Source organism: Macaca nemestrina, chromosome 6 (genome assembly GCF_043159975.1).
Source record: "Macaca nemestrina isolate mMacNem1 chromosome 6, mMacNem.hap1, whole genome shotgun sequence".
NCBI classification, from domain to species: domain Eukaryota; kingdom Metazoa; phylum Chordata; class Mammalia; order Primates; family Cercopithecidae; genus Macaca; species Macaca nemestrina.
In genome coordinates this window covers 43,295,660-43,313,863 of record NC_092130.1, presented here as the reverse complement: position 1 = coordinate 43,313,863, position 18,204 = coordinate 43,295,660, and the positions used below count along the sequence as shown (strand labels likewise).

The 18,204-nt window shown below is 44.5% G+C and overlaps 1 protein-coding gene across 1 annotated transcript in view; it reads right to left on the bottom strand.

Moving 5' to 3' along the window:
• LOC105467102 (SPARC (osteonectin), cwcv and kazal like domains proteoglycan 1) overlaps nt 1-18,204 on the bottom strand; it is a 514,664-nt gene that overhangs the window by 144,790 nt on the left and 351,670 nt on the right. The window contains exon 4 of the mRNA XM_011716483.2: nt 15,677-15,791. Coding sequence (XP_011714785.1) covers nt 15,677-15,791 — 115 coding nt within the window. The remainder of the gene's footprint in view (nt 1-15,676; nt 15,792-18,204) is intronic.

Here is an 18,204-nt window from a genome sequence, read left to right as displayed (position 1 = left end):
TGCGGCTCTGAGAGACTCCCGGGGCCAATGAGATGGATGGCATCCTCTCGCCACTAAGGCCAAGCCTGCAGCTGCAGAGGAGAGCTGACTTTAGATGTGTGTAGTCACTTGGCACAGAGAGAGGAAGGCAAAGAGATGAGGCCCTAAATAAGCAGGCTACCAGGTTGGGCAGGGTGCAGAGTCTAGGTATGTTGCTCTTTCTCAAGAACAGGGCCACTTTCACAGCAGATTGACACATTACCTCCAGTTTCCCTGGGGAGTTTCATAGACACACTCGGAGTATTTTCTGTGTACCCAGGAATGTGATAGGTTCTATGCAGCAAACAAAAGGAAATAGGATATACTCACTTCTCTCAATGGTATTAATAGCCCTAACTCTTACTCTAAGCATCACTTTGCAACTTGGCTGACCTAACACAGCTTCCATTAAGTGCACCAGCCTGGCCCTGCACCCCCAGGTCCTTTCTTGATTTAACTGATTCATTCATCCATTAAATATGCCATGAACACCTGCAGTGTGCCAAGGCCTGAGCTAGGCACAAGGGATACAAGAGTGAACTAGTCATACCCTGCTAGGGCTGATACTCTAGAGGGAATCTGGGCATTGTAAGTGAGTGGTAAGAGCAAAACAAGCAATGGAGTATTCGTTCAGCCAGTAGAGAAAAGCAACAACTGCTGTAGATCAAATGTTTGTGTCTCCCCAAAAATCTGTATATCAAAATCCTAACCCCTAAGGTGATGGTATTAGGAGGTGGGGCCTTTGCGGGGGGTGATTAGGTCATTAACTCACCTCTCACAAAGGGATTAGTGCCCTTATAAAAGAGACCACAGAGAGCTGGCTAGCTGTTCCCACAATGTGAGGACACAGTGAAAAAATGTCCTAGTAAAAAGGGACTTCACCAGACACAGAGTCTGCCAGTGCCTTGACCTGGAACTTCCTAGCCTTCAGAACTATGAGAAATAAATTTCTGTTGTTTATCAGTCAGTTTCTGGTATTTTTGCATAGCAGCCCCAAACACGATAAGATGAAAAATTGGTACTGAGAAGTGGGGTGCTGCAGTGACAAGTGCCTAAAAACGAAAAGCAGCTTTGAAACAGGGCAATGGACAGAGGCTGAAAGAGTCTGAATGTGCATGCTGGAAAGAACCTATATTGTCATGAAAGGATCTTTATGGCTATTCTGGTGAGCGCCCAGAAAGAAAAGGAGAGACCTGTAGAGAAAGCTTTGATCACCTTAGAGAATACCTAAGTAATCCTGAACAGAATATTGGTAGAAATTGGACAGTAATATAGTTTGAATATCTGTCCCCCCCAAATCTCATGTTGAAGTTTGATCCCCAATGTTGCAGGTGGAGCCTAATGGAAGGTGTTGGGTCATGGAGCAAATCCCTCATGAATGGCTGGCTGGGTGCCATTCTCACTGTAATGAGTGAGTGGTGAGTTCTTGCTTTTTTCGTGTCCATGAGAAATAATTGTTAAAAAGAGCCTGGGACCTCCCTCCACTTTCTCTCTTGCTTTCACTCTTGCCATGTGATGCTGCTCCCCTTTGCCTTCCATCATAAGTGGACACTTCCTGAAGTCCTCATCAGAAGCAGATGCTGCACCATGCTTCTTGTAAAGCCTGCAGAACCATGAGCCAAATATATCTGTTTTCTTTATAAATTACCCAACCTCAGGTATTCCTTTACAGCAACACAAACATACTAAGATAGCAAAGGTTACTCTGATGAGGACTCAGGCATAAATGAGGGATATATTATTAGAAACTACAGGTGGTCAGGTGTAGTGGCTCACACCTGTAATCCCAGAACTTTGGCAGGCCAAGGTGGGTGGATCACCTGAGGTCGGGAGTTCGAGACCAGCCTGACAGACATGGAGAAACCCCATCTCTATTAAAAATACAAAATGAGCTGGTCATGGTGTTGCATGCCTGTAATCTAAGCTACTCAGGAGGCTGAGGCAGGAGAATCACTTGAACCTGGGAGGCGGAGGCTGCAGTGAGCTGAGATCGCACCACTGCACTCCAGCCTGGGCAACAAGAGTGAAACTCCATCTCAAAAAAAAAAAGAAGAAGAAGAAAGGCCACCTTTGTTAGAAAGTGGAAGAAACTTGGCTGAATTGTATTCATGTCCTAGTGTCTGTGGAAGGTAGAACTTGCAAGCAATTAAACCGGATATTTGGCTGAGGAAATATCTAAGCACAGTGTTCAAGAAGTGGCCTGGCTCCTTCTGATTGCTTTTAGTAAAATGACTCAAAGATGAGATTGTTCATCAACAGGGAGGCAGAACTTAAGGATTTAAAAAGCTCTCGGCCTATTCATGTTGTAAAGAATAAGAAAACATGTTCTGGAGAGAATGCTAAGGGTCTGATAAAGTGACAATGTATAAAGGAGATCAGTATGGGTCAGTCCTCTCAACACAAGCCAGGCACTATTCAGCACAATGGTGAGATTAGTCAGTGACCTAAACAAAAGCCAAGAGCTATCATCAAAGACAAGGAAAGAGCAATTCAGAAATCATCAGGGCTGCTCTACCCATCACAGGCCCCGAGTACAAGAGCCACAGTGAGTACTACGAGGCCACCACAGAAAGACCCCATTCAGAAAGACCCCATTTGGGCAACACCCACCTACTCCAACAGCTCCACACCAGCAGAGCTACCAGTGTATGATTCCAGCCCAAGGGAGCTATGGTTGCAAGAACCAGAGACATTGCAGGGCAACAGGGCTACCTGGAGCCATCAGGGGCCCAACCCCTGCCTGGCAAGCTGTGGGGACAACACAGTTATCTCAATGGGTACAGAAGGTGAGACTCTCATTCCAGTGGGCCTGGAAGGCAGTACCCCTACCCCAGTGGGTCTGGAAGGGAGGAACTCTGCCCAGTGGACCTGAAGGGCAGAATATCAAGTCACAAGAGATTATTCTTCAATAATCTTTTATTTAAGATTAAGTAGTTAAGGTTTACTACTATTTGCCCTTTTGAAGTTTTGACTTACTTGGGGCCCGTTATCCCTTTCTTCTTTTCTATTTCTCCCTTTTGGGATGGTAATCCTACACCTATCCCACCATTATATTTTGGAACCTCATAACATGTTGGTTTCACAGGTTGACAGCTGGAGAGCAATTTGCCTCGGGATGAACAGTATCTTGAATCTCATTCCTATTGGATTTAGATGATATTCAGATGAGAGTTTGGACTTCAGACTTTAAAGTTGATGTTGGAATGAATTAAGAATTTTATGGCTATTGAGGTAGAATGAATATATTTTGCATGTGAAAGGGACATGAATTTAGTGGGGGTCAGAAGAAGAATGCTATGGACAATGTTTGCATCTCCCCAAAATTACTATGTTGAAACCTAATCCCCAATGTGAGGATATTTGGAAGTGGAACCTTTGGAAAGTAATTAGGTCATGAGAGTGGAGCCCTCATGAATAGCATTGGTGACCTCATAGCAGAGGCCCCAGAGATATTCCTGGATTCTTCTGTCATGTGAAAACACAGCAAAAAGACAGCTGTCTACAAAACAGGAAGTAGGTTCTCACCAGACATAGAATCTGACAGTACCTTGATCTTGGATTTTCGAGCCTCCAGAACTGTAAGAAATAAATTTGTTTATAAGCCACCCAGTCTATAGTGTCCTGTTATAGCAACCCAAATGGACTAAGATAACAACTGACACCACCCAGAACATTAAAAATAGCAGGGCCCTTTGCACATATGAGCCTGAAAACCTCTGTGAGGTTAGCAAAGATTGTTCCTCCATCTGATTTGTTTCCTGAGGAACTAGAGGTTCAGATGAAAGACTAAATTTATTGGGTGCCTACTATGTACTGATACTAAGCTCACTGCTTTCCTTATAAAAATACCACAATGTGGAGTTTAAAGTAATCATTTTAGAAGGAAACGGAGCTTCAGTGCAGGAAGCAGCTTGAGAGCAGAGTGGCTCTTACACAGAAGATGGGTTTGGGGCAGCACGGCCCTGGTCCCCCAGCTGTGCCATTTAACAGGTGTCAACATTAAGCATGTCCCAGTGGGTCTGAGCCAGTGTCCTCATATGCTCTTAAACACTAGTAAATACTAATAAACACTACTAAGTAATGCTCCTTATCTGAGTTCACCCCTCCCTCAACCCCAACTGCAGCTGGAAGTGCTTGCTTCCTTCTTAGAACTTCCAATTTATTTCATGGGATTTTCTATCTTCTAGATTAGATTACACACATTCACATTCTTAACCTCCTCTACTAGTCTACAAGCTCAATCAGGATATCTTTAGGATTTTTAATGCACACCCTCTAGATTCTCTCATGTGGTACGAATCTAACCCTCTAGATTCTCTCATGTGGGACAAAAGTCTGCTTTAAAGAAAAAGAATTTAAGGAAATACAGTCCACCCTAAACCACACAATTCTATCACTCTCCAACTGAAAGTCACATAAAACATCCCATCATACCTGGTCTGAGAGCTGCACATGTCCTCATGGTCTTCAAGGTATTGCAGAATCTAGCCCTGCCTTTCTTTCCAGCCTCAGGTATCCACACTCCCTTAGTCACCTCTTTCCTGCAGCACAGGCCTCCCCTTTCTCACTTTCTTTTGGACATCAAGCTCCTTCTCTTCTTCACTGACTCAGGGCCTTTGCAGAGGCTGTTCCCTCCACTGAGAACACTTCCCCTCCTCTCTGCCTTGCTGGCACCTACCCCTTTGTAGTTGCCCGATAGGTTCTTCTTGCCTGCTACACAGGAAAAACCAGTTCACCGAGACTGTGATATTACAGAAGAGAAAGAGTTTAATGCGGAGCTAGCCAAGTGGTCGGACAGGAGTTTTCTTGCTCAAATCAGCCTCCCTGAGAATTCAGAGACCAGGGATTTTATGGATAATCGGGTGGGCAGGGGCCTAGGGAATGGGTGCCACTGATTGATGGGGGATAAAATCATAGGGCTGTGAAAAACGGTTCCCATGCATTCAGTCCTCCTCAGGGTAGAGGCCACAGGACCGGTTGAGTCATGAGTCCCAGGTCCAGGTGGAGTCAGTCAGATGCTTGCATGCGCAGATCTGAAAAATATCTCAAAAGATCAATCTTAGGTTCTACAATAGAGGTGTTACCTATAGGAGCAATAGATAGAATAGGGAAAGTCACAAATCTTGTGACCTCTGGTCACGTGACTCCTGAGCAGCAAGGGATTAGAGAAAGGTAAGCTGGTAGACAATGGCTGGTTATTGTTTAGCTATACCTACATGTTAGCCGAATTCAGACCCCTCCCGTAATCCTAATCTTGTGGCTTTTCATTAGACTCACAAAGGTGGTTTTGGTCCCTGAGCAAGGAAAGGGATCATTTTAAAGAGGGAACTTCCCCTCTACTCTTTCCCCCGCCATCCTTCTTTCAAAGTTTAACTATAAACTAAATTCTTCCCATGGTTGGTTTGACCTGTGTCCAGGACTAAGCGAAGACAGCCAGCCTGTGAAGCTAGAGGCAAGAGGGAGTCACCCATGCTAGACTTCCCTCGCTGTCATAATCTTTCCAAAGGTGGTTTTACCTTTGCCCCCTGCAGAGGCAGTGATTCTTAAACCACTCCACTCTTATCCTCCTTAATCTTATCACAGTTTATTAGATATTTAATTTTTTTTCATCTGTCTCTTTCAACAGACTTTAATCTCCACATGGGTAGACCATGCCAACTCATCACAAAACTCCAAACATATAACACAGTGTCTGGCAAATGGAAGGCACTCATAAATATTTGTTGAATAAAGAAATTATGACAAACTCCAACTTAGTGGGATCTGAAATAATGACCCATAACCCAGCATCACCAGAGCATGCACGTGAGCAGTTTTCTGAGCTAGTCCTGCTGAAGCAACTACAGGAAGGACTCAAGCTCTAAAGCATTTCATCACTGTCACCATATTCAGAGATGCCCTCCCCTGGTGCCTGCCAAGAAAAGGAATCTAGCTCCAGGCCAGAGGGTCCCCTGTCACTTTGCTGTCCACTTGGGAATTCCTCACAACAATGGAAAGTTTGAGCCAGGTCTCCTCCTTTCCTTCAGGTCAATGTCACCATTCCCAAGCTGGACTTGAAGTTCACTGGGAAGCATGACACCACAGCACCTCCAGCTGTGGATGCATCAATGGACAAGGCAGGCTGAGAGGAGAACTTCTCATTACTTGGCAACACAGCAACATTGGGTTCAATGCATGCCCATGAAAAACCTCATTTAAAAGAGTGCCTTGGAAAGGTGCCAAGGTCCCCAAACTAATTAACTTTCATCTCTCCTGTCCCTCTGTGTACAGAGGGCCTGCCCTGTGTACCCTCTCTCCATGAGGAACATTAAAGACAGAACATTAGCTTGAGAACATTCTATTTAAAACAAAAGTCCTTCTGAACATAGCCTGGAATGTCCATCTAAATCATCCGAAGTCCATTTTCCGGCCCAGAACCCACATGGTCAGCGCCCCAGATGGGTCCTACTGTGGTGGCTCATATCCATAAAGAATGTTTTTCACGGTTCATTGGTTGGATTAATCTGATATAAAATGTCTAAACTGAAAACCTCTGGGTTTGGATCTTGATGAGTTTCGGCAGAACAGCAAGTAAGTGACAATGGATTTATTAACAACAAAGGAGAAGGAAAGTGATTAAAGAAAAATTAAAATGAAGTAAAAGTGGGAAAGTTCAATCTCATAACTTTTATAAAAGAAGATGATATCGGCTGGACGTGGTGGCTCACGCCTGTAATCCCAGCACTGTGGGAGGCTGAGGCGGCGGATCACGAGGTCAGGAGATCGAGACCATCCTGGCCAACATGGTGAAACCCCACCTTTACTAAAAATACAAAAATTAGCCAGGCATGGTGGCACATGCCTGTAGTTCCAGCTACTTGGGAGGCTGAGGCAGGGGAATCTCCTGAACCCGGGAGGTGGAGGTTGCAGTGAGCCAAGATCATGCCACTGCACTCCAGCCTGGGCAATAGAGCAAGACTCCATCTCAAAAAAAAAAAAAAAAAAAATGACATCTTTTGAGGCCACACAGGCTCTGGTCTACCTGAATACTAAAAATTATCTCCGGCCAGGCGCGGTGGCTCATGCCGGTAACCCCAGAACTTTGGGAGGCCAAGACGGGAGGATCACGAGGTCAGGAGATCGAGACCATCCTGGCTAACATGATGAAACCCTGTCTCTACTAAAAAATATAAAAAATTAGCCAGGCGTGGTAGCGGGTGCCTGTAGTCCCAGCTACTCGGGAGGCTGAGGCAGGAGAATGGCGTGAACCCAGGAAGCGGAGCTTGCCATGAGCTAATATCGTGCCATTGCACTTCAGCCTGGGCGACAGAGCAAGACTCTGTCTCAAAAAAAAAAAAAAAAAAAAAAAAAAAAAAAGTCTCCAGAGCTTGCTAGGAATTTTTACTCAAGATGGGCAATTTAACATCTTTAGTGAATTGCAGGGGGGCTCAGGTTTGTTATTTTCTCAATGTTTAGGGAGAGATGTGCTCATATAGCAGTTCACGCCTGTATGCTGCCCAGCAAGTCCTGATCCCTAGTGGAAATCACAGCTAGTAATTATCTATTCAAAATAGGCACACCTACCTCAACCTCCTTTTTCTAATCCGCTGAAATTCGATGCAGGAAATACACCAATATGTACATTCCTTAATAAGCAAGGACACCAATAAATACAGCAACTGCAGCCCCATCATTCTGGGCAGAACCGCAGAGAAGGGCAGTGTACTTAATGCCATTTTATTGGAAATGGAGGCAGGAAATCAGAGGGCATAGTTAATCAATCCCTGGCCCTGCCATTCCCAGCTTCACAGACACTTGACTTATTAGCATCTGAGCATGTGCACATCCTGGGAATTCAACCATAAAACATTCTCCATCTCCTACAGATAAATCATGGCTCAAAAAAGATGGTGATCCAGTGCTTTGGGGTCAATGGAAAATATGAACTGCCCCTTCTGGAAGCGTTTTTTGTTGTTGTTGTTGTTGTTGTTGTTTGTTTATTTGTTTTCCAGCAAGTACAGCCTGGAGGGGAGATGACAAGCTCCCAGGGCAGAGTCTCTGGTTCTTGAGGGTACATCTAGAAACTACCAGGTCAGGCAGGAGGTAGGAGTCTCACTGGTCGACCTTGCCAGGTAAACCTGCCCCACCCACCCCCATCTTCAGATGGCACTGAAAGCATGTTAAATGAAAAATGGGAAAACAAGGCAGAACAAGGTGAGTGTGACACATTTTACTGGTAGTCTTCTTTTGTTATTTTTAAAATGTATTTGTAGGCCGGGTGCAGTGGCTCACACCTGTAATCCCAGCACTTTGGGAGGCCGAGGCAGGCAGATCACAAGGTCAGGAGATAGAGACCATCCTGGCTAACACAGTGAAACCTCATCTCTACTAAAAATGCAAAAAAATTAGCCAGGCATGGTGACACGCACCTGTAGTCCCACTTACCCGGGAGGCTGAGGCAGGAGAATCGCTCAAACCTGGGAGGCGGAGGTTGCAGTGAGCCAAGACTGCACCACTGCACTCCAGCCTGGGCGACAGAGCAAGACTCCATCTCAAAAAAAAAAAAAAAAAAAAAAAAAAAAAAAAAAAATTGTATTTGTAAAACCAGCCTAGCGAATTTGCCTGACAATGTGCAGGATCTGCCTCTCATTCTGTTCCTTAATCCAAGGGACTAAAAATTCCACATAATTATTCACATCTCCATTATGAATTGCATTTTACTCTCTGCTGCTCGTCATTAAGATCATCTAATCAATAGTTTTCGACACAGAGGAGTTAAGTGGCTTGAGTTATAAAATCTTGTTCAGTGAAGGCTCCACAAGCAGCTGGGTCCTTACCCTGAGCACAGCCATAAAGTGCTTCTGCTGTTTAAAAGAAAGAAGAGAGGGGCTTGTGGGTTTAAAGTAATTAAATATCTCTATGTTTAAGTGACATGTGGTTTGAATGATTACTTTCGGAAAAGCCAAGAAGGGGAAAAATGAACTCAGAATTATTGCTTTGGGCACAGATTGAAGAAACAGGTTTAACATCAGGGCACGGACTAGTTGCTTTGCAAGGGGCAAGGACAGGAGAAAAGGTCCCAGGCATCTATATAGCAGCACCTCTAGGGCCAGGAGCAGATAGGCTGGGGCGGGGGAGGGGCAGTTATCACTAAGGGAAATGCCCGTCAGGCTCCTGGGAGCTTGCCCCATGACTCCACAGCAGAGGAGGCTGCGCAGCACAGGCAAGGGGCATGGAATCTGGAAGTGCACTGACCTCCACTGTGGTTCCTAATCTTCCCCTTACTGGCAGTGTCCAATTAGGACACTTATTTATAGAACTTCAACAATCCCATCTGTAAAATGGGTATTATAATACCAACCTAGCAGACTGTTGTGAGAAGTCGGTAAGATTCCTCCTGCAAAGGGTGCCTAACACAAGACAGGTGGTCAGTAAGTAGCATCCTTGAGCCAGCCACTTTCCATCTCATCTTCTTTACTGTCCAGTGGTATTTATTTGCAAAACAACAGATCACAGTGATGATGTTTCTGTTTACAAAGATGACTGATTTGGAAGAGGGAAACCCAAAACTCCTTGCATTAATTCCACAATCAGTGTAGGGATATAGCACCAAGCTCTCATTGGCACCCTATCCAGACCCAGAACACAGTAAATGAAGATCCTCTGAGCTTAAAGGAGGACCCCCAAGCAATGCATGAGCCACTTGGAGAAGGGGCATAAGCTACCTAAATATAAAATCATAGTAACGAATATGGACACAATCACTCTTTGGTCACTGGCAATGCCTTGACTTGTGAAGTGCCAGAAAGCCATCCAGACACCCAGGAATTACCCACTTCCTGCAAGGCCACGTGTCTTCCAAACCTCGACAGCTATGTGTATGTATAATCAACCAGTTCAAAGCCCCTGTAGCAGGAGGCAGTGCTTTGTTGTAAAACAAAACTGAGATGAAATAACCGTCATCCTTTCAAATCTCCTCTGAGAGTTTGGTATTTGAGGCACATTCTGTGATGTACTTCTCTCTGACCTCGAACACTTTGATTCCTTTTTTCAAGTTCACATAAAAGACAGAAAGCTCTCAGATCGGTCTACTGTATCGAGAGCCTCGACTGGATCTGAATTCTTTGCTGGTGTGGAGAATTAGTTGTTATTCCAGATAGTTAAGAAGCGGAGATAAAGGGCCATTACATTAGAGAGGCCCAGCCCATTGGGAAGTCGGGCCATGTCTGCTCCTTATTTAAAAACAGATTAGTTCCCACTGCTCCCCAAAGGCTTGAAGGGTATACTTAGATATTGTAAGTTCCATCCTGACATCCCTCCCTCCCATTCACAATACACTTGCAGAATTTGAGAATGTGGCTTGTCTGGAAGGCTTAAAACAAATGCTTCAATTTTCCATTCTCCAAATGAAAATCAATGGCAACAGAGAGGTAAAATCAATGTTCAGCGCTCTGTAGGGAAACCTCCACCCTCTGCCTCACAATCTCCCACCCCACAGGACAATAAATCAGAACCAGCCATGCAGACTAGCAGAAAATCCCTGAGGGCAGAACCCTCTGCAGGCCTGAGGACTTTCTGTTTATCCCCCTGTCCCCTAAGAGAACATTTTTCTTAAGAATGCCTATGAGAATGTTTCTAAAACCTAAGTCAGGAAGAAGAGTACAATAAAAACCCTTCTTCCGCAAACAACCCCATTTACCAATGGGATCCTGGGCATCTAAGACCAGAGTGTGACTTAAATGTCTTCCAAAGGGTCTACTTTATGATCGAGCCTTACAGAATGCTTAGGCACTCAATGATCACTGCTCTGAGGACAAATAACCTGTTTTCTGTCATCACAGACTGGTCTGTGTTCTCTAAAATTTCATGTAAATGGAAATTGTACAGTATCTCCCCCTTTGTGTGGGAGGTTTGTCTTCTTTCACTCTGCCTAATTGTTACCAGATTCATCCATTATGTTGGATGTATCAATAGCCTATTTCTATTTACTGCTGAATAGTAATCCATTATGAGATAGACCACAATCTGTCTACTCTCTCACCTCTTGTTGACATTAAGGTTGTTTCACAGTTTTTATCTATCACACATAAAGCTGATATGAACACGCAGGAGGGAGTCTTTAAATGCACGTATGCTTTCATTATATTTTAGAATCAAATCTTTTGTTGTACATGTTTTGCAAATATTTTCTCTCAGAGTGACTTGTCTTTTTCATTTTTGTAAAAGTATCTTTAGAAGACCAGTGATGAAGTCTGATTTGTTGCTTTTCTTTTTGCATTACCATTCAGGCTTTTTGTGTCCTACTTAAGAAATCTTAGTCAAACTCAAGGTCATAACTCTTACGTTTTCTTCTAAGCCTCTTCTAAGACTTCTAAAAAAGCCTAAGCTCTTATATTTAGGTCTATGACTCATTTCAAGTTATTTTTTGTATAGTATGTTATATAATGATTAAAATATATATTGCTTGAGCCCAGGAGTTCAAGGTGACAGTGAGCTTGGTATGATCATACCACCGCCCTTCACCCAGATGACACTGTCTCAAAAAAAATTATATCTGCCAATAATTTATAGTATTACCAAAATACTCACTTAAAAAATTAACTAAAGAGGGCGTAATAGAAATTTTTATATACAATATAGGAACCACTTGATCCATTTTGACAAAAACACACCAATAGAAAAAACTCATGATGGAAGAATGGAAGAAAATATTCTGCAATATTTTAATTAATTTTTAGATAGTGTGACCATTGCCTATTTCTTGTTTCTTTTTCTTTCTCTACTTTTAATATTTTCTATAACAAGCATCAACTATCATCACACCAAACTAATTCAAAATTATTTTAAAGTAACCTACGAGAAGGCTTTCTGACTCCCAGCGGTCTTCACATTGCTCTTTTGTGCATAACCGGCCCCTTTAGAGAACTTGAAAGATGAACATACTACAAAAATCTGTCCCCCGCAACCCCACTCAATATTGCTTAACAGCGGGAAGGTGTGAAACAAAGAATTTCCAAAGAGAATTCTCCAAAGAGAATGTGAGTTTACCTGAAACCAAATACAAATGCCACCCTAATCAAGGAGAAGAATTCCAGCAGGGGAGGGCTGGCTGCCTTGCTTGGCCCCCCACTGAAATTGCTTGCCTGCCGGCCCTGACACACTGCAGTCACAGATATGTGTGTCAAACAGCTCCTCTGCTCACTCAATCTCCGCAGGCAAGGAAAGCTAATGAAATTCTCTCACTGATGTGCTCACTGTCCTTCTGTCTTGATCTGCTTGCAAAGATAGCCTAAATCTGGAGCCTCATAATCAGCTAACGGCTGGCCTGGCTGCCTCTCTGTGTGCACTCCTGACTGTCTGGCAGGTGAGATTTGCCTCTCGAGCTGCTGCAGAGGCCAGCTTGGCTGGTGAGATTGCCTACAGATGTTTCACAGAGAGAAAGATTACTTCCCTGATTGATGAATAAATAGAGTTGTCAACATGGTTTCCCTGGTCAGAGGGGACCCCTGGAGTATAATGTGGAAGGACAGATGTTTCTTCTGGGAAGGTGTCCAAGACCCTTCGAAGAGGTATGCACTCAACTGATATCGTGGGCTGAGTAATTCAGCCTCTAAGAGGAAGAGAAGAAAGGCTGGACATACAACCACAGCAAACACACTCAGGGGCTTCCTGAGCTAGGCTGCCTCCCAGACCTTGATAAAGGAGTGGGCATGCCATCTCAGCCAGCACCTCCTCTTTGGGCTTTTTCCAATTAATCGATGGGTCCAATTATCAGAAATCCCATCATCTTCTTAGTCTACACCTGCTGTGAACTGTAAAGGGGGCAGCAGAAATGATGCTGTCATCCTCACACTAAACCGCAAAGGCTTCCTCTTGCAGAAACTGCAGAGGCAGGCACAATCAAACTGGGTAGGGACCAAGGCACCCGTAGTGAGTTACTTTGTAGTCAGTAACTTGCAACTCTGGAGATTTCTGGCTGACCTTCCGAAATGAAGTAGACAATAATAACTATTACCATAATTGTTTCAGTAATTGTACGAACAGCTGTCATTATTTGACACTAGACTATGTACTTTACACACCATCATTTTATTGAACACTCAAACACACACACACAATACTCTGCAAGGATTCATAAAATTTATCACCCATAAACCCTCCCTGTAAGAATTACTAGAGGATGTGTTCCAGCAAATGAAAAAGAGGAATGGTAGAAGCACTGCCATTAAACCTATTTAACAGATAAAGAAGCACAAATTCAGAAAGATGAAGTAACTTGCCAAGGCCACTTGGAAAAGGAAATAGCCAACCTGGGAATTGAGCCCAGATGGGTCTCCTTCCCAAATCCATGCTCTTAGCCACTGTAATTTTGTGGTCACCAGAAGATGTGAAAGATGAGGATTACAATTTTCAACACAAGCACAACAGTGTTGGTGCTTCCAACACAGAATCATGGCATGCCCAGAAAAACACCATTTACACCTGGATATGCATGAATATCAATGAGGTTGCTGAGTAGGTCTCAAACCGATTTGAGTTTAAAACTAAAAATGTCTTGTCTAACACTTCCAGAAAGGGCTATATTCTGCATTATAGGAGGAAACATGCAATGGACTCCCCATCTGACACTTACACACACACACACACACACACACACGCAACACACATGGCTAAACAACCTAGAGCACCATCCCAAAGGGTATTCGGGTATTTTTAATTAATATGGCCACATCTTCCCTCCATCCGAGAAGAAAAACATTGCATGCAGCAGCAGATTCTACGCTAGTTTTCTCAGATAATATATACCTTAAAAGGAACTTCAAATAATAAATCCCCCAAAAAATATTTTTTTACATACAATTCCCCAATGAACTTGACTTTCCTTGGGGGTAGGAATAGAGTCTCTTGTTTACCTCTGGAGCCTTAGTGCCTAAAGCCTCAATACCTTTTCGCTGAATGTCATTGAATGGATGAGCAGACAATAACAGGTAAAATGAAGACATCAACATATTGTAGTAGTGAAAACCATGAACTTTGGAGGCAGACAATCCTGGGTTTGAATCATGCTGCTGCTTGCAAACAAATTACTAATGCCTCACTAGCTTCAGTCCTCTCTTTGGAAAGCAGAGACAACATAAATACCAAATTTACAAAATGGCTGAAAGAACTCAAGGAAACAGTGCTGAGCACAATGCTGGCACAGGCTGAAGTCTTTCAGGGATGCAATCTAGCTTTACCACTAGGAAAACAGTTCAGTCTGGGGACAGAGAAAAGCACATTATGATACCTTGCATCTTGCTCTTGTAGAGACAAAGTCTGATTATTTTAAAAATAACCTTGACAGTGACCCAGAGCAAGATGGCCCTGGAGGCAAGGTCTATTGCTGCAGGTGCCAGGCTTAGAGAGGCCAGAAGGGTGTGGGGTGGGGGCTGTTCTAGATGCTCACCTTATGTCAGGAGCACCATTTCTCTGCCAGACCATGATTTCAGAGGGCAGGAGCTCCCCAGGCACATCCAGAGGGAACCATTTACAAGATTGGGGGAAATTAAAACATACCCCAAGAGGAACAGCCAAGGGGACCAGCATTGCTTGGACTTCAGGAACAGAGGGAGGGGATAGGACCCATTCTGCATGGTCCCAGCTCAAGCTGGAGATACAGAGCAAAAGTTCTCGGTGGGGAGCAGATTTAAATGGGAATCTTTATCTATATTCAGAAAGGTTGCTTTATTTGCCTAAGGTGCAGTGCAAGTGAGCGGCAAAGCATATTACCCCCTTGGGAAATGGACACGGGTAAAAGCCCCATTGTGACACCTCTCAATTGTACAGGCAGTACAGGGAGAAATGCAGAATATGCACTGAAATTGCCTTCCTCTCATCCCTGCCCCATCCGACTCCCTTCTTAAAGAAAGCCCGTTTCCATGTGTATATTTGTTTGCTTTCATGCTTCAGGTATTTTTACAGGACCAAAGGAAGGAGCAGTCTGAATTGAAAGGCTGCATCCATCATTTGTGAAAGCCTGAACCCTCTGAATAGATGATGCTGGGACTGGAGTTAGGGGAAAGAGCAATGACTTTAAGGACCCTGAAGAAGACGGGGGACACTTCCCCCTGGGCTGGGGAAAAGAGGATATCAGGGGCTGTACCCTGAGGAAATAGCATGTTCCCAGAAGGAATGGTGGTGTGGTGGTCCTGAGAAAGCAGGACCCAAAAACCAAGGCTGGCAAAGATGCTACATCCGATGGAGACATGGAAGCAGAGAGTTCTTGAGCCTCAAGGGACCTCGAAGAATCATCACAGTGAGGCTGTCAGTGCAACCAGGAGACTAAACACTTGGCCCCTGTTTTCTTAGTTGTAAGTTTCCTGGGTCGTGGCATCACTCTGGGAGGAGAAAGGTCCCAATAATGACCAAGAAGGAATTTTCCCCTCATCTGTGCAGATCCGGACTCAGAGTCAAAATGAAGCCGATTTAAAGGAAATAAAGATGGACATTCTTTGTAAACCTGTGTTTGAGAACTGAGATTCCTATCATAGTCGGAGTACAGGCACCAAACACCATACAAATGGCGACCCTAATACTATGCTCTCCCCTCCCCATATCCCCACATCAAAGACTAGAAACCCTTAGATCTGCCAGCTGCAGAATGCCTCCCAGCCCCCAGCCCCCAGCCTTCCTGCCTTACCTGGGGAGCAGGTGCTTACGACTGACACACAGGGCGGTCTGGTAGTCCTGGGTCACACACACTTTGTGAGGGCTGCATTTCACCTTCAGGCAGGGGTCCTTGGATGGGTCCAGGGCTGAGGCAAAAACAAGAAGGAGGGCGGGGTTAGGACCTCCAGGGACATTTAATTTTTCTTTTTTTTTTTTTTTGGTTGAGATGGAGTCTTGCTGTGTCGCCCAGGCTGGTGGACAGTGGTGTGATCTCAGCTCACTGCAACCTCCCCTTCCCGGGTTCAAGCGATTTTCCTGCCTCAGCCTCCCAAAGTAGCTGGGACTACAGGCGCTCACCACCACACCCGGCTAATTTTTGTATTTTTAATAGAGATGGAGTTTCACCATGTTGGCCAGGCTGGTCTCAAACTCCTGACTTCAGGTGATCCACCTGCCTCGACCTCCCAAAGTGCTGGAAGTACAGACCTGAGCCACTGCACCCGGCCTTAATTTCCATTTCTACTTAAATAAACAGGTAGAAAATAAACCAACCATGTGTTTGCCCTCGGTGCTGTTCTCTGAGGCTGGAGGAGAACAGAATGAAAGCCCAAGCCTGGGGAAATTCTGTGTATATCACACATTCTTCCTCAACATCAGGGGAGCAATTCCTTTGTGCTTTGGGTGTTTCAGCATCTTCAGCTCAGGCAGGAATTACTTTTAAAAAATCCTTTCAAATCTTATGTGATCCAAGAAACGAGAGCTACTTTTACCTCTTTGGTTATGAATCTGGTGTTGCTTTTTATGACTTCATTCATGCCTAAGTTTACTCATTTCCTATAAAAAGTCCTTGAGGACAGAGTTTTTTGCTTCCATTCAATAAACACTAACCATGTGCATAAACAACCTATTTTAAGTTTTTGAAGAACTTCACGATGTTTGAGACAGTTTGTGCTGTGCAAAGTTACAATGTACCAGGGAGGGGAAAGCTTACACATAAATATTTATTGTGCAAGGCAGAATTAGATAAGGACCATGACGGGCATATAAAATGATAACAGAGCTCAAGAGAAAAATGGAGATCAATTTCTAGGGCAAGGATTGGTGAAGCATTAATATGTGAATTGGATCTTGAAGTATGGGCAGGATTTTGAAAAGCAAAGATAGAAAAAGCAATCCAGGCAGAGTGAACCGGCACAGCAAGTGCAGGGAGGCATGTTCGGGCAATCATAAGATACTCAATCTGACTATTAAGTGTGGTTTGTGGGGAGGCAGTAATGAGACGGGAGGGGGTGGGGGGAGTTGATTCAAACAAGTAACTCCAGAAAGGGTCTCCAAAGACAGCAGTTCATATATTGCAACATTTCCTGGAATAGGCTGAGCAGCAGGCCCTCAGCTAATCAGCACTCTGCATGCTGAGGTGCACATGCTCATCATTGGCACAGAAGAGGCCTCGGGGAATTCTCTACAAAACAAAAGCAATTGTGCCATCTTCCAGCTCTGGGGCCTAAAGCCTATTAAGTAGTAAATCTTTCATAACTGCTCTCCACAGTCAGGGAAGGTGATGTCTCCCCATGTCCTCCCCATGCAAACATTTGGTTAAACAAATTGGTATCCTGAGCAGGTACAGCAAAACTTCTACAAGAAATGACATGGTCAAAAAACCAAACCAAAACAAACATAAAGAAATGTCACAGAGCCCTCAATCATGGACTCTTAGCCATCCGGACTCCTCAGCATGTAGAGGACGTCACCGTTCCTCTCTTCCTGCCCAGGCCCAGAATCTGCACGCTACTTTCTTCAGATGCCTGCTGAGAATTTCTCAAGAGTCCTGAACACACAACATCCAAAGGTATTTCTGCTACTTGAACAGCTTAGCTGGCTCCCTCCACTGCTGCAGCTTCAGCAGCTGTAAACAGAAGCCAGGCTGCATTCTCAGACCCATCTGGAAAGTAACAAGACCCAAGGCCCAGTCCTAGGGGAGTCACCTGGTAGAGTCTACTCCCCAAGGGATGTGGCTCTGATACTTGGATCTTAGCAGAGAGAAACAGGCTGTGAGATAAAAGAGGCTGATTTGAGCCCCAGGGACAAAGTGTTCATTCACTCAGAGCTCTTAAGCTGAAGGCAACCTCTGCAAGGCAGGTGGCAGGGCCCTGTGTCTACCTTCAGAGTCTTCCAAGGCTGGGCCTTCCAGAAACTTGCAGCAAGAGCTTCCTGGTCCTAAGTGGAACTCTTTTGGTTCCTGGGGATGTCTGCATGAGAAGCCAGGAGGCTGGTGTGGTCTCAGCCCACCCCACGCCAAACCTGGGACTACAGCTCAGCCAACTTTGACTCGTTCTCCAAGAATCATCCAAAATTGAGTCAACAATTAAGAATGATTACCAGATGACCAGTAATGATGAAAATTTCTCAAGGGTCCTGAACACACAACACCCAATGGCATTTCTGGGGCTTGAACAGCTTAGCAGGACATGTCAGTCCTTCATTGCCCATTCTCACACTTCCACACACCACAGGATGAAGACATTTATAGATCTCAAGAAACTTGGGGACTAGACCACT